This window comes from Anas acuta, chromosome 11 (genome assembly GCF_963932015.1).
Source record: "Anas acuta chromosome 11, bAnaAcu1.1, whole genome shotgun sequence".
NCBI lineage: Eukaryota > Metazoa > Chordata > Aves > Anseriformes > Anatidae > Anas > Anas acuta.
Window position 1 is genome coordinate 15,124,449 of NC_088989.1, and position 15,284 is coordinate 15,139,732.

At 52.9% G+C, this 15,284-nt stretch overlaps 1 protein-coding gene across 1 annotated transcript; it reads right to left on the bottom strand.

The window, feature by feature from the left end:
* Nucleotides 1-5,325: 5,325 nt before the first annotated feature.
* DUSP7 (dual specificity phosphatase 7) lies at nucleotides 5,326-13,126 on the bottom strand. Its single transcript, XM_068694107.1, has 3 exons — nucleotides 12,487-13,126; nucleotides 9,989-10,417; nucleotides 5,326-7,696 (listed from the first exon to the last, which is right to left on the bottom strand). Exons 1-3 carry the CDS (start codon nucleotides 12,896-12,898, stop codon nucleotides 7,389-7,391), a joined length of 1,149 nt encoding a protein of 382 aa, XP_068550208.1. The 5' UTR covers nucleotides 12,899-13,126; the 3' UTR covers nucleotides 5,326-7,388.
* Nucleotides 13,127-15,284: the final 2,158 nt, after the last annotated feature.

The following is a 15,284-nucleotide window of genomic DNA, read 5'->3' on the forward strand; positions in this document are numbered from 1 at the left end:
ACCCGTCTGGTCCCTCACACTTTGTGCAGGGTTTATCACAACTCACCTCTCAGGAAAAAAAAAAAAAAAAAGAAAAAACACATGGGAAAACCACCAGCCAAACTCGAGCTGCAGAGGAAGGGACAAGGAAGGGACTAGGAAGAAAAAAAATAATACAAGCAAAATTCTGAATTACAAAGAATCTACCCTTGAGGCAATGATAGAATATGAGAAGAGCAGAGTGCCTGAATGCAGAGATTTTCATTGCTACCAAAAGGCAGTGAGAAACCCAGCAAATGACTTTACATAAGACAGATATTTCTCCAGGGAAAGAAAGTAGGAAAATAAATAAATCTGTCTGGATTCCCCTTCTTCCACTCACACTTGGTTCCCTTACAGGCTATCGGATTCCTTGTGCCACGGAGCAGCACTGACCATCTCTGCTGATCTCTGTAGCGCATTTGGTCTCCATTTCCAGCAGGCCCCAATGTTTAAGAGAAAGCCGGGACTCCAGCCTCCTGCTGGAGGACCCCAGCTTCACAGGAGCAGCTTCCAGGTGAGAATACCTCAAGTCCCAGCTGTTTGAAGCAATAAAAAGCAGCGGAGAAGCCAGGGAAGCAAATGAGGATGATGCAAAACGAGTGCAGTTTCAGCTACGAGCACCAACAACCAGAGCAGAACAGAAAGAAAGGGCAGGGAGCATTGGTGATCTCGCCTTGCACCATGTGCAGAAAGGGGGCTACACCACACGGGTCTGGGGGAGCCCACACAGCCCAGCAGCATCAGCAGTCTGGGGCTGTGCAGCCAGCCTGACTGTCTGCACCTGCCACATGATTAATTCCCAACCCATAATTAATCCCCAACCCTTGACTGCGCCATCAAAGCCCAACCACAGCTTCCGTCCTGACCCGGCTCCCAGCCCAGCACTACTGCTGGGACACAGCCAACCGGGGGAGCATGGAGGTGGCAGGAATGCACCCACAGGTGCCACAAACTCACCCAGATCCATGGGAAGCAGCTCCTCGTCTCCGACCGCTCGTGCCAGCGCCATCGTGGGCTGATTACGGCTGCGCCAAGGGCTGCCGCCAACCCCACAGGCAGAGGCACTCTGCAGCCACCAGCCCCTGAGAAATGATTTCTGGATGGACACGTTTCTCCCACACCTCCTTCACAAGATGCAGCTGCGTTTTTGTAGCCGCCACAGTGGCCACCAGCAAGCCTGCCAGGCCTTCCCAGGCCACCAGCCAGCCCGGGTTCCCCTACGTGCTACCTGAGGCACTGAAACCACCAAGGGTATCAGTGCAGCTCCTGAGGTGTTTTGGAGAGGGAAGGGGTGAAAGCAGAGCCAAAACCAGATTATTAAAAGGAGGAGGTGGCTACCGAGGCAATTCCCCTATGCTCCAAGCCCTCCCAGTCCAGGAAGAGGCCTTTGTCCCACCATCCCGGGGCTGCAGCAGCTGGCAGCCATGACAGGAGGGGTGGGCTGTGAAGGGGAAGCAACAAAAGCAAGAAAAAAAAGAAAAAAAAGCCCCTTCCCGAGTCAAGGGAGCACCACCACAGGGTCCAAGCCTGCATTGCACACCCTGCCATGGTGCAGTGGGGGCTTAAGGCCAGGAAACACAGCCTCAGGCATATTTGCTGCTTGGTCACAGTGCTGGCCAAGCTGTATGTGCTTGGCCCACCCCGGCAGGGCGGCCCCCAGCAGCTCCTGCTTGCCTGAGCCTCCTGGGTGCAACCCAACCACCAGCACACAGTATGAATGTCTCTCACAAGTGCTGCTTTTCCAGCAGCTGCCAGTAGAAGACCATCAGCTTCAACATCTTTTCTGAGCAAAGTCCCACCTTCTGATCCACAACCTCCCTTCCTGCCCTGCAATGGTCATAGCCTCCGTTAAAGTCCTCAACAGGAGACCTCATCTTTGCTGAGGAATCTTCTGGGCAGCATCCCCCCACAACCATTGGTGCTGCAAACTATCTCCAGCTGTTTCCACCCTCAGACTGCCCACAGCCAGCCAAGTTTGCTTCAGGCAAGCCGTGTCCTCTCCACGAGGGTCAACCCACCAGAAACAGCATGGAGGAGCAGGCAGGAACCACCAGAACAGGATGGCTCCTGCAGGCTGGGGAGGGAAAGCCATCAGCAACAGATGGACCAAAGGGGCAAGAAGATCCTCACACACCGAGAAAGTCAAATGACAGGCAACAAGAGAGGAATTTTGCAGCTTGAACAGAGGAACTCAAGGGAAGGACAAACAGGCATGGAGGGCAGATCCAGCTCTTCCCTACTTCTGGACATTTCACTATTGGCCCTCTTATCCCAAATTATATTTAATCAACCCAGCACTCAGACTTCAAGCATGATGAAAAGAAAGATCTGAGGAAGCGCAGGAGCAAATGGCTTGAAATCAGGGGAAAGAAAAAAAACAAACAAACAAAAAAAAAAAAACTTTCACACACTTTCTGAGCAGCCCAGACCATGACCATCACAGCCTGTGCCAGTCAGCTGGCAGGGTAAATACAGGGATGTGGTGATTAGCTGAACTATTTACATGCTCTTGCAACACTGCAAATAGCCTGATTTGATCATACTAAGGTTTAAAAAAAAAAAAAAAAAAGCCACAAGTAACCAGGCTACCTTGAAAATATGAGCACCCACATTCAGATGATGGCAGGAAGAGTCTGCTTTCCCACGTGGATCTCCGGGTGACATAACAGGAGGCAAGTTCAGAAATGTGGAGTTAGACTTGCATCATGCCCTAAGTGCGTTTGATGCCACACCAAGAAAGAACTGCCTAAGAGAGGGGTAAGAGTAGACACAAAAGGAAGAAAACTACAGTTAACCCCAAATCCCCTTTCTCCAAGCTCATGTCCTGCTTGCTGAGCTCCTGGTGCTGTCACCAGCCCTTCTGTGGTTGTTTGGGGGCACATCTTCCCCTGCCTATGCTCTGTCAGTGTCTACGACCATAGATAATCCTCACTACACTGCTTGGGGAACCTGCCTTTTAAAAAATACACATATAAAAAAATAAAAAAAGAATCCTTTCCCGTTTCAGAAGATGCCAAACAGATACCCTTGCACTCAGGATGTACCTGCTTTCCTTGCCCTTCTCTCTCTGGCTGGGGTGAGCAGCCAGCATCTGCCAAGCAGCACTGAAGGAGACAGGCTAGAATATGATGCACAACCTTTAGGTAACTACAGAAGTTCAGAGCTTTGGGCTTCTTCCCTGACTTGAAGCGGAGGGAGAAATTTTGTAAGCATCAACCTGTGGTCCCTGTAGCTGTTCAAGAGAAAGAAGTTAAGACAAAGTGATGCATGAGGGGAAAAAAAAACAACTCACATTTCCTAATGGCTCATGCCATCACACATGACAACCCAGAGGTAGCAGATCTAGCAACCAGAGAAGGAGATTATCTGGTTTTGTAGAGCAGAGTACCAGAAAGCATCTCAAAATCAGCTTGTCTGAATCAATGGGTTAACCAAGGAGCTTCTCCCTGCTGTGTGTGGGAAGCTTTAACTCCTTGCCAAATTCCACCAATCTGAACATAACCAGCTTTCTCACTCAGCCTGTGCTCCTACGCTCAGCTAACGCTCGTGCCCGCCTCTGCAAGGGAGTGTAGACAGACCCCACACTCTTTTCTCCTGTAAAGATTTCTCCAGCATTGACCCTTTCCTGATGTCAGTTGTCTCCTCACTGAATTATTCTGACAGTACAGGACTTGGTTCTCTAAAGATCCTAAGGACCCCCCCCCCCCCCCCCCCCCCCCGCCAAAAGAAAAAAAAAAAAAGTGAAGAAGCTCAGTGAAAAGACATTTGTAAAACAATAATGGCTGAGGACCAGCCAGGCTGGCTGCTCCCTGCTGTTGAGGCCGGAAGGCTTGGAAAATGCTCTTTTGGGCCCTGTAGGAAAGAGAACTTGCAGATGGCAAATGCTTTTCAGACAAGCCTTCTCCTTCCTTTGGCAACAAGGCTTTTAAGTGGAGCAGTGGTGGGATACAACAGACTTGCACCTCCCAGGATGAGGTGCTATGCAAGAGCTGCCTGCACACCAGCTCTTCTACCAAGGCCATTGCAAATAGTAGCTGTGCAGTTCCAGCCAGCCACAGCTCAGCTACTGCTCAAACATGCTCACAGAGCTAGTGCTAGCTGCTAATACCCTATTCCACACCTTAGCAGAAAATTGTAAAAGGAAATTAAGAGGGAAGCAAATATAGCCATATACCCAACAAGCTGTTCCACACCTCTTCAGTGCACAACCAGCTTCCAGTGTTCCTTCATACCCTCCTCAAAAGCTACTCTACCATGTAATTACAGAAGAAAACCTAAAGGTCTTCTTTTCCCCACATAGCACAGCGATTTTTCATTTGTTGAGCCACAAACAGGCCTCTAAAATCAATATATAGATTCTCATCATGCAGCAGAGGAGTAAACAACCAAACTTTCACTCACCCACACACACCTTTGGCTCCTGCTTCAGCCTTTGACCATCTGCCCTGCTCTGCAATGGACCCCCCTGCACCTGCCAGCCTGAGCTCCTTGTGCAATGTTTGGGGCTCAGGCCCTAGGGTTAGGAGAACAAAAAGATGCAAGATGCAAACGTGAGGTGTTGAATAGATAGTAATTTAATTTGCCACTTAGATAAGAATGCTGGAGGGGAAAAAAAAAAAAAGATGGTTGTCCCCCCACCCCACCCCCAGGTGGGAGAGGGGACACCATCCAGCTTCACATCCAGCACCAGCCAGAGCACAGCTTGCCTGCCCGTTTCCAGATGAGTTTCAAGGTGCTGATAACCTTTCCTAGCTGTCCTTAACAATGCAGTTGCACCAGCACCAAGGAAAAACCAAGTGCCCTGATCACTGGCAGGGCCTGCTCAGTCCTGCCCTGCTGCCAACAAAGCTGTGAGACCCAGAAATCACCAGGCAGCTGCCCACAAGGCTACAACTTCTTGCTTTCCTACCAAAAGAAAATCTGCTATCACACCAGTTGTGGGCAAGGCTTTGCTGTGCCTTTACAGGCCACACTTAAACAGCAAACAAAAGTGTCTTTAGTTTATCTATTTATTTTTGGCACAGAGGAATGGCTGGGGTCAAAGCTGGTCCCTTTCTCAAGCTGTTCTTTGTTCTCTGGTTTATCCAATACCCCATCCCTCTCCTTGCCCTCCTACTTCCCCCTCTCCATTTTACCACAGGTCTTAAAAATTAAATTGCGCACGAAACCAAACACCACACTTGAACACTGCCCAGCAAATGCTCCTCGTGGTCACAGAAGAATACTAATCGACCATAAAAAAATGGATAAGAGAACAGCATGCCCTTATATGGGCAGAGGCTAGACAAGCATCTGACACAAACATCGTTTTTAAAGAAAAAATAATATTTATTTGCAATATAAACAAAGTCCCAATATTGGATCAGTATATATAGGGTCACTAGGTTTCCTTCATAACTCAGAAAGCAGAACCATTCCTCACTAACAAGCTCTCATTTGTACTAATCAGAAGATGCATCTCTTTTTTTCCTTTAAAGAAGAAAGACTGCTAACAGCACAGGAAGCCTTTACAAACCAGTTTAGCTGTAATGCAATACAGATGCACTGTCAAAAAATCCCTGAAAAAGTAAATTCCTCCATGAGGTAAGATGCAATTAGGATATTCTCAATTTGCTCACTCACAACCGTACTTACACCCATTCTCCCTTCCAATGACCCATGATCCCAACATTGTTGCAAACAAAACCCATCAGACAAACAAAAAACATCCAGAAAACAAGAAAAGAAGCTCATTCCAACATTCTGGTAACATCTTTTAACAAAAAGAACAGTTTCAGGATGTGACAGCGTCAAACATTCCTCCAGATGGAGACTTTTTTTTTTATTTTTTTCTTTTTCTTGAAAAAAGTACAAAAACTGGATATTTAGAAAAATCCGTGGCTTTTTTCAGTTACATGAGTTAAAGTGGCCAGGGAGGGGGGAGAAAGGAGGGACTACATTGCAGCCAATAAAAAAAATCCAAATCCGTTCTGCCCTCCTCCCAGAAATTACCACTTCCTCCCCCTCCCGGCTCAGTATAAGGTGTTTGCCAAACACTAGCCAGAAATATAAACAAGTCTTCTCAGAATAGAAGGCACGGTATAAAGTTATTCGAAAGAGGAAGAAAAAAAAAATCAGAACCTCTGTTGAAAGCTCCAATCATCTCAGAATTTGCCAGTTAATATATATATATATATATATATAAATTCTCTGTTACAACACTCTTGTCATCATTTCCACATCTCTCCACTCCCTTGCACGCTCCACACGTGATGATTCAGTCCCACCCTGCCATGCAACCCTCACTCCGCTCCAGGCTCTTGCCACGTTCCCCCACCCCGCACACGCACATGTGGGAAAGACTCGAGTGTGCACGAGGAATGCCAACATCACGACTCCTTTCTTTACTTGGGAAGCTGGAATGATTTCAGGCCAGCTGGATGACATTAAGTCAGTCAACAGGCAGCAGAGAATGAAGCTGGGCTCAGACATGCTTCTACCAACTCTATAGAGGCTACAAGAGTTTTACCACTGGCAACAGCAAACTGTTTTTGGCAGGGGTGGCATTAAAAAAAAAAAAAAAGCTTGCGGCTTAGTCACCTTGGCTGAATCAGTGCAGAGTTTGTGATTGTGAGTGCAGGAGTGGTGAAGGGGTTGCGTTTAAGCCCAACTGGCCTTCACACATAACAAAGCTTCCTACCAGATGCTAACAACAACAGCAGCAGCATGTATCTCTCTCTGGAGTACCCAGTAATATGCCAGGACATACCAAGGCTTCACATAGTGTGCAAAATGCATTTGGTCAATATAAACATTTGATTAAAAAAATAATAAATGATCAAACAAGAAACAGAATAAAATACTGGTTTTGCAACCTTGTCTGTACAAACAGTCAGGAACTTACACATTTAAAAAGAGTTTGAACCCAAAGCTCGAGTAAGATCTACCTTTCCTTTTTTTTTAAAATCAAAAAAAAGTAAACTTGGGTTTTAAAACAGTCTTGGCCCAACACCTTTTGTTCAAGGTTTCCAAGTGCATAATCTCCTCACTTTCCACAGCAAGCTAACCCCGGTAGCTCTTCGCACGTGTGCATGCTCTGACAGTCCCAATGCACCCAGGAAAGCGGTTATTGCCGGTAACAGCTGCGTTCAAAACACTGTAACATCGCCCGTATTAAATAACCCCCTGTAAAAAGGCTACCTCTTCAAACCACTTTGATCAGGATACTACTGAACGGCATTAGCCTTCTTAAAGCAGCAATCGGGCACCTCTGCCCAGAGAAGCTAGTCCTTTCAGAGCTGCCTGGCAAGACGGATACTTTTTGTGAGAGTTGAAATGCTCAAGAGAAGCGATTCGATGCTTGAGTTCCCAACCAGGCGGCGTCCCCTTCATGTGGACTCCAGGGTGTTGAGCTGGAACAGGTTGTGGTTGGTGGGGGTGGTGAAGTAGAGCTGTTCGCTGGGCGAGCGGTTGTCGCACGGGCTGTTGAGTCCCAGAGTCCTCTCAAAGTCCAGGAGCTGGCCCATGAAGTTAAAGTTTGGGGAGATGTTGGATTTTTTCCTTTTCACAAAGTCATAGGCATCGTTCAGGGACAAGTTGAGTTTTTGCATCAAGTAGGCGACCGTGACCGTTACGGACCGGCTGATGCCAGCGAGGCAGTGAACAAGGATCCCACACTTCTTGGAACGGGCCTCATCTGAAACAAGACAAGGGGAAGGGGAGGGGGGGGGGGGTCTATTATTCCGCACCAAAAACACACGGCTTTGGAGCAGGGCCAGGTGGCAGCTGCAGGCTCACAGGACCAGGACGACTGCCAGACCTGGATCCCCTGCTCCCAGTGACACCAGCTCACATCCCTCTGACACCACAGCCCTCCCAAGGGATTCCCACCACGCAGCAATGCTGCGCAGCCCCATTCAGCTGGGCAAGGCCATGCATCTCAGATGCTTGAGAAGCACAAATCAATCCTGGCAGCAGGCAGCACATCCCTTCCCCAGGGACCTTCAGTATCCTCCGAAGGCAGGCCAGGCTGCAAACAGCTCCAGCGAGATGCTGGGCACAGCACAGCCACCTCCACACCAGCTAGAACCAGGCTGCCCGGCACACAAGGGTACAGCCTGACACCACGCAAGCAATTCTCCTTTGCTGTTCTAATCCTTCCACTAGAAAGTCATCTGAATACAGTCAAAGCCAATTTAAGCAGCGTCTGAAGTGCAGGAACTTCCCTTATTGTGAAATTGTTCTTTAGGATGGAAAGAAGTGCACTTTACTACAAACAAACGCTTGTGTTGGAGGAGGCTCTCAGAATGAATGGTAGCAGGAATGCAGGCTGCACCAAGAAATGGCGAGAGAACAGCAATGAAATTCCCCCTCCCTGGCCACTGATTGCAAAGCACACACACACACACACACACACACTCATCGTCTCTCGCACAGCCAGAACAGCGTGAACCCTTTATGAATTGACATCTTGGTGCTGACAGAGGGACACGCTCTGAGCGTGCTGAACGCACACAAGTACACGGCTCTGCTTACTTCTGGGCAGCCCTACTTGCGGGCCAGCGTTTGGCTGAGAGCTTGGTGGGGAGGGAGAGAGAGGGTCCTTGGGCAAAGCCACACTGGTGAGACACACACCGGCACCACCAACGTGGCAATGGGCAAAGAAGGTGCAGGCAAAGCAAAATCCAGACCAGAGCCACAACAGATTTTCTGTCCCAGCCTCCAAAACCAGGCAAGAGCTTCCAGTGCAATGGGCAATCACCCAGCCCTCCCCCCGGTCTCTCCCCATTCAACATTCCCCCTCGCATTTCTGCCTTTCATCTGACTGCGTTTTTCTTGGTGTTTGGTTCTGGAGTGAGGTAATCCTCCATTTCCTGCCATTAAACGGGAAGCACAAGTACAGCATTCACAGGGACACCTCCTGACCAGAGCAGACAGGCCCCAGCAGGGACCCCCCTCCCATCTCACTCATGAGGTTCAGCAGCATGCCCTGTGCAGGAGGTGCAGACAGGTCCCTGCTGCCACACCACAGCAGCAGCTCCTGACCAGAATCAGGTTATCAGGGGACAGAAGGACCTAGCACTGCTCTGCCCCACTTCAGCCCTTACAGCACGGCCAGCAAGCGCATGCAGAGGGATATGACACTGGGGACATCAAAGCAACATCAAAATTGCCAGCAGAGCTTTCAGTCTGAAGGCAAAGGTCCCCTTCACCCTTGCCAACATCAATGCACCTTCAACCACATACAAAGCCATGGAGCTTTTAATAATTACAGTACTAACAACTACCTGTGCCATTCACTTCCCCCAGATCAGAATGGATCAGGCTAGTGACTGTCACCAAGACACAATGCAGCTCATGGGGAAGCGTACATCTCTATTCAGCCTGACAGATGCTTCCACCAGAAAATGAAGCAATTTTCCAAGCTAACGCTAGCCTCAGAGAGGGCATCTGCCCCTGTGCCCCTCTCCATGACCAGCCCAAGCTGTCTCAGGGGCTGCCTGCACAGCAGTTTTTCCAGCTGAGCTCTGCAGTGTAACTATAATCACTAACTCGTTGTGTTGACGCTTACCTTAGCTTACCCCCCAGCTTTAACCACACTCGGGGCTAAGGAATTGCTGGCACCAGTCACGTTAACATTGGCCCCTACTGGTGCCCAGCATCAGAGCAGGCACCCAGAGCTCCCCACCACCTTGGCTCAGCCATCTCACACCCCTGCAAATCCCCACACAAGGGGGAGAGACAGCAGGGCCGGTGTTTCAGTCACCACTTGCAGGTAACTTGGCTGAGATGCTGAGTGAGGGCCCAGTTTCAGAAGGGGAGGACTCCCCAAACGCAGCCTCTGCAGCGTGCTGCCTGGCTGCTCAGCTAACACCGATGCCACAGCCCGGAGAGGTGAGGCCAGAGACCAGCGACAGCCCTGGGAAGCTGTTTGCCACATTCCCGAACAGTGACTACAAAAAAAATAATAATTCTGCCAGCTACCTACCAATAAAAGCAATGGCCTCGGGAAAGAACTGCGAGAGGTTCTGGCTCCAGTGATCTGAGATGGGGATCTGCTTGTACTTGAACTCTCCGTCGTGCTCAAACATGTTTGGCAGGTTGGGAGTCACATTCAGGATGTATTTAATGCCGTATTTGCCTAGGACATCCAAGTTGGTGGAATCTTTGGCGCAGCCCAGGTACAGGTAGGGTAGGATCTGGACTGGAAAGGCAGGCTGATTGTTGGGGATGGGACTCCCGTCCGACTCCGTGGCACTGCTGGGTTCTCTGTCGGATTCACCATCTGAGCAGTCAGAGCTTATCCGCAGCCCTCCCAGGCCAAGGACAGACGCTGGGGGGGAGTTGTTGGGTGAGGAGCTGTCAAGGTTCGTCTCACAGTGCTCCGAATACTCAGTCTGAAACTTGTTAAAGCCACCTGGGAAGGGGGAATGGAGAAAGGGAAGGAGAGGGGCAGAGAGAGAGAGAAAGATGTTTTAGCCTTCAACATGGGACATCCATCTATCCAAACACACACACACACATTATTTACTAAGTCTCTGCCAGCAATTGGCTGCTATGCCTCCACCTACCCAAAAAGCAGCCCGAGAAAGGCATCTCCCTGCTCCTTTGCCTTCCCCAGCAGCCTGTTACTGGGCAAACGGGTCCCAAGCAAAGAAAGTTCCTTACTAAGTTTAACAAATACAGGCCAAATCTCAACTGCATCAAAAGAAACAAACATCCAAAAATAAAATAAGTGGCAAGGGATGATCTCTCCTCATTTAGCTTCTTGAGATACGGGGCCAGGGCAATTTAGGCAAGAGCTATTATGCCACCTAGGCAGAAAAGCACAAAAGTATCCATGTCTGAAGAGATAAAGCAAGAACAACAAGCAAATGCCCAGCTCAGGCACTAAAACCCCATAAAATAATTCACCTTCTGGAAGGGAAAAAGGCCGTAAGTTTTGCCAAAGAGCCATTCTCACACTTAATTTATCACTGCAAACGTGCTTTGTGACAGGGCAGCTCCACAGGTTCGTTCTTCACCCAACCCAAAGCAGGACTGGGGAAGGATGGGACCTCTCAAGTACTTCCCTCCAGCTCCTCAGCTCAACATCTCGGGAATGAAGGCAGGGAGAACAGCAAAAACCTCACCAATCTGCCTCCTTCCAGGCAACATGAAGCCAGCACCCAGCCACCAGTATCTGACACTGACAAATGGTTTAATTAGAAAGGCCTCCTGGAAACTTTGTTAGTGGGTTCGGTGGTTGTGGCGGGGTCACCGAGCAGGACAGATAGCTCCTGCCACATCCATTCATGAAAAAAAGGCTTCTCCTCCTCCTCCTCCTCCCTCCCGCGCAGCCAGACAGCGCCGAGGAGCCATTTTGGAATTTTAATTGGAAACATTTCCCACCGAGGCTCCCGGAAAAAGGCAGAGGAAGGGGCTCGCCCCCAACCCCCCCCGCCTGTTAGGGACAGCTCAGAGCAACTTCAAAGCTGCTCCTTTCTCTCCAGGAGGATGAAGGGGAGAGAAACAAGAGGTGAAGGTGGAGGAGCTGCCGGGCTCGTTGGGAAGCTCGAAGCCAGGATGGGCAGGGGGCTTCCCCCCCCAGCACAGGCAGACGGAAAGGGGACACGGGGAAGGGGACCAGTCCCTATGCTTGGTGCCTGGGTCCCCCCCTCCACATCACTTTCCGAGGAGCCTGGTGCAGGCGATGTGCAGCGGGGGCTCGTCCCCAAATCCCTGCCTATCTCCCTGCCCCCCCCAAAAACCCGCACCAGAGGCTCCCCCGGCTCCCATCAGAGGGGCTGTTCGGCAGCAGCAGCGTTTTTTAAAGGGCTGCAAGTGGCAGCTTTCGCACCCTTCCCCCGCACAGCCGCCTCGCCTCCGCTGCTATTCCTGCCCCAACGCCGCCACCCAGCGACCGCCCCGGCAGCCCGGCTGCGGGCTCCGCTCAGCCCCACCGGGATGTTCCTAAAACGGTCCCAAAAATACCCCAAAACCGCAGGAAAGGGGCATGTTCGGGGGGAGGAGGAGGGTACGCAGGGTGTTCCCCCCCCTCCAGCTCCTGCTTCCCCCTATGGAGGGGGGAAGGAGGGCAGCCCCCCCCCCCCCAGACAGGCTGCTGTTTCCAATGAAAGTGAATGGGGGGTGCGGGCGGCTTTTTTTGGGGGGGAGGAGAGGGAATCTGAGGGATGGAGGCCCTTTTGGAAGGGGAGAGGCGTGGGGAGCCGCGGGGGCTGCAGCGACACAGCCGGGGGCTGCTGGGCTCTGGGCAGGGGAGGCTGCGGGGAAGGCAGGGGGCTGCCCTCCACCGGGGGGGGGGGGCGAGAAGGCAGCGGGGCGCTGGCAGCCTCCCACCATTTTGTTCCGGGGATTAAAACGAGGGGAAAAACGGGGGGGGGATCGCTGCACCCGGCGGTGCGGGGGGGGATGCGGGAGCAGGGTCGGATGGGGCGAGGGGGCTGCGGGGCGAGGAAGGGGGGGTGTGGGGGGGTCGCAGCTCACCTTTCAGGTAATAGGCTTTGCAGCCGTCGTCGCGCAGCTTCTGGAGCAGCAGCCCCAGCACGGAGGTGGCGGCGCCGCCGTCCTGCCAGTCGGCGGTGGCCTCGTCGTAGAGCAGCACGGTGTCGGCCTTGCAGCGCTTGACGAAGCGCTCCTTGTCCTCGTGGTTGGGGATGATGGAGCGGATGGGCAGGTTGCCCTTCTTCAGGCGCCGCAGCATCAGCCCGGGGATGGCCAGGTTGATGGCGGTCTCGATGTGCGAGCTCTCGAACAGCTCGTGGGGGCGGCAGTCGAGCAGCAGCAGGGACCGGCCGCCTCCCGACTCCAGCTCCTCCTGCAGCCACTCGGCGCTCTTGCACGGCATCGCCGCAGCCATGGGCGCCCGCGGGGAGCTCCCCCAGACCTGCGTTTTCATGGGGCTCGGCGGCGGGCGGGCGGCCAGCGAGCGAGCGAGGGCCCGGCCCCCAGCGGCCACCCCCGCCGCGGCTCCCTGGGTTGTGCTGGGCTGGGCTGTGCTGTGCTCGGCCCGGCCGTGTAGCTGCGCGCTGCCTGCGGCCCGGAGCACGGCGGCCCCGCTCTGCCCTAGGCGGCGCGCCCCATCCCGGCGGCCTCCCTTAAAGCGGGGCTCTCCGCCGGGCCCGCCGGGTCGTGCGGCGGGGGCGGCCCGAGGGGCGGGGCGGGGGCCGGCCCGGCACAGCGCGGCGCGCCACGCCCCGCCATGGCGCGCCGCGAGGGACACGCCCCCTTCGCTATAGCCACGCCCCCAAAGCCCGCAGGAGCCAATGAGAGCGCGGAGGGAGGGAGGCGGGCGGCCATATATGGGCAGGGGCGGGGCTGCAAAGCGCGGGAAGGGGCGCGGGGTCCCGCGGGTTTCGGTGGTGTCCGTGCGATGCCCTGGGGGCAGCCTCTGGGGCTGCGCACCCCAAATCTCCGCGGGCATCAGCCGCTCCCAGCCCCCGATGGACAGACAGACAGACAGACAGACAGATAAATAAATGAGTCTTTCCTTCATGGCAGCAGCTCCTCCTCGCTCCAGCCCCTCGCTCTAAGCCTTCCCAGAAAATCCTACCGCAGAGGGAAGGGTTCTGGGTCTGCCCCAGCGCCAGGCTCAGGGACCCGGCTGGGTGAAAGTCAAGGCCCAGGATGTGCCTTGTGTAACGGGAAAGATGTCGTCCTGTAACACCCTTCTTCCCTGCACACGTGCACACAAACACGCATACACAGCCCGAGTTGTAACAGGCTTTAAGGTGCTGTTGGAACGAGGCTGTGTGCCTAGGCAAAAAAATAGGTGCTGGGTTGGGTAAAGCACGCAGCCACAGCCTGTCTCCTTTTAGCCCGGTTGTTAAGCAGGGACCCTAATGGGATTGCAGAACCAACGCCGCGCTTGGGAACGTGCTGAACTTCGAGCACGTCGAGCATCCCGTTACAAAACTCTGCTTTCAGCAGGACCGTGCTCAGGGCCGTTCGTGGATTTCATCGCTATCAGCAAAATCAACGTCTGCTTCTACATTGCTTCTCTGTGACTCAAGTGTGTGCCTGAGAAAGCGGAACAGCTGAAGCTGTCCACTTCCCCTTGCCCAGTTTATTTTTACTGCTGGTTGCTGTGGGAAGCTATTGTGATTCAGTGTTGCAGTAGGAAGTTACTAACGCCACTCTTGCAGCAAAGGATGTTGAGGTTCTTATGCAAGCCACAGTGAAAATAGCTGACCTTTCAGAACATTTCTCAAAGTACCTTCAATTCCTAAGTGGAACAGCAGTGGGCTGTGCAAAGAAGGCACATCTGGGGCTAAAGCCCTTGCTCAGCCTACTGGGGGTATGCTCAGTGCCATGAATTTTAGGGGGGCTCCTGGGCTCCTTTTTGGGAGGCAGCAGCAACAGTTGTGAAACCAGCAGGGATGCGCTTCACCTCTGTCCTGCGGTCATGTTAGTGAACACATAAACCTCTGAGCAGGACAGGTTCCAGGCACATCACCTGCAGAGGCAAGACCAGATTTCTGGCCAGTGAAGGCCAGAGAAATCACCCAGCAGCATCGTGGCATCCCTGCCTGCCCAGCCAGGAGCTAGGGGACATCGGGAGGAGGGCGATAGAGCCTGCCCCCCCGCTTCTCCCACCTTCCGTGGCAGGAGCACGGGTTACGGTGGGGTTATGGTGAACACAGCCCCGTGGGGGGACAGGGTCAGGGGCGGGCAGGGCTGGCAGCTGGAGGCTGTGCCAGCCTGTCGGCTTGCTGCCCTCTTCAGTCAGCTGCTCCAAAATGCAGCGAAGCCAAAAGCGAGACGAAACTGAGTCATGGGGCTCTGGCGACGGGTCCCTGCGTCCCGTCCCCCACCTCCTCCCGGGGCATCTGCCCTGCAGAGGAGGGCAGAGAGCTCTGTGCCCACATCTGGTTTCCTGCAGAGACCAGATGAGGCAGAGAGGACGCACGCAGAGGGGGCCAGGATGGAGCTTTTGGTGACGTTTGGTCTTGCCGTGCATGTGGCTTTGGTGCCAGCAAAGGTCAGCGTCTGCCCAGAAATGAGCAGCTTTTGGCTCAGCCCTGAAGGTCCCAAGTGCTTGGGGACGAGGACAACGCTGTGCAGTAACACGTCTTGGGTTCAGGGTGCTTTTGTCCTCATCCATTCTCTGCTCCCCTGCGATGCTGAGGCAGCCACCACCTCAGGTTCCTCACTCCCTCACCTCCTGAGCCCGGGGACTGGGTTTTGATGTCTTTTTTTTTCACCCAGGGCTGTGTTTTGGTGTCTATTTTCCACCTGGGTCTTTGTCTTCTGTTCTAGAAACAAGGACCAAGAGTCATGGCAGG

Bases quoted from the DNA above. Each gene is read 5' to 3' on its own strand.
- DUSP7 (XM_068694107.1), bottom strand. From the start codon at position 12,898: ATGAAAACGCAGGTCTGGGGGAGCTCCCCGCGGGCGCCCATGGCTGCG. The intron at 10,418-12,486 runs GTGAGCTGCGAC...CCCCCTTCCCAG, and splicing joins CAAAGCCTATTACCTGAAAG to GTGGCTTTAACAAGTTTCAG. The intron at 7,697-9,988 runs GTAGGTAGCTGG...GTCTTGTTTCAG, and splicing joins CGAGGCCATTGCTTTTATTG to ATGAGGCCCGTTCCAAGAAG.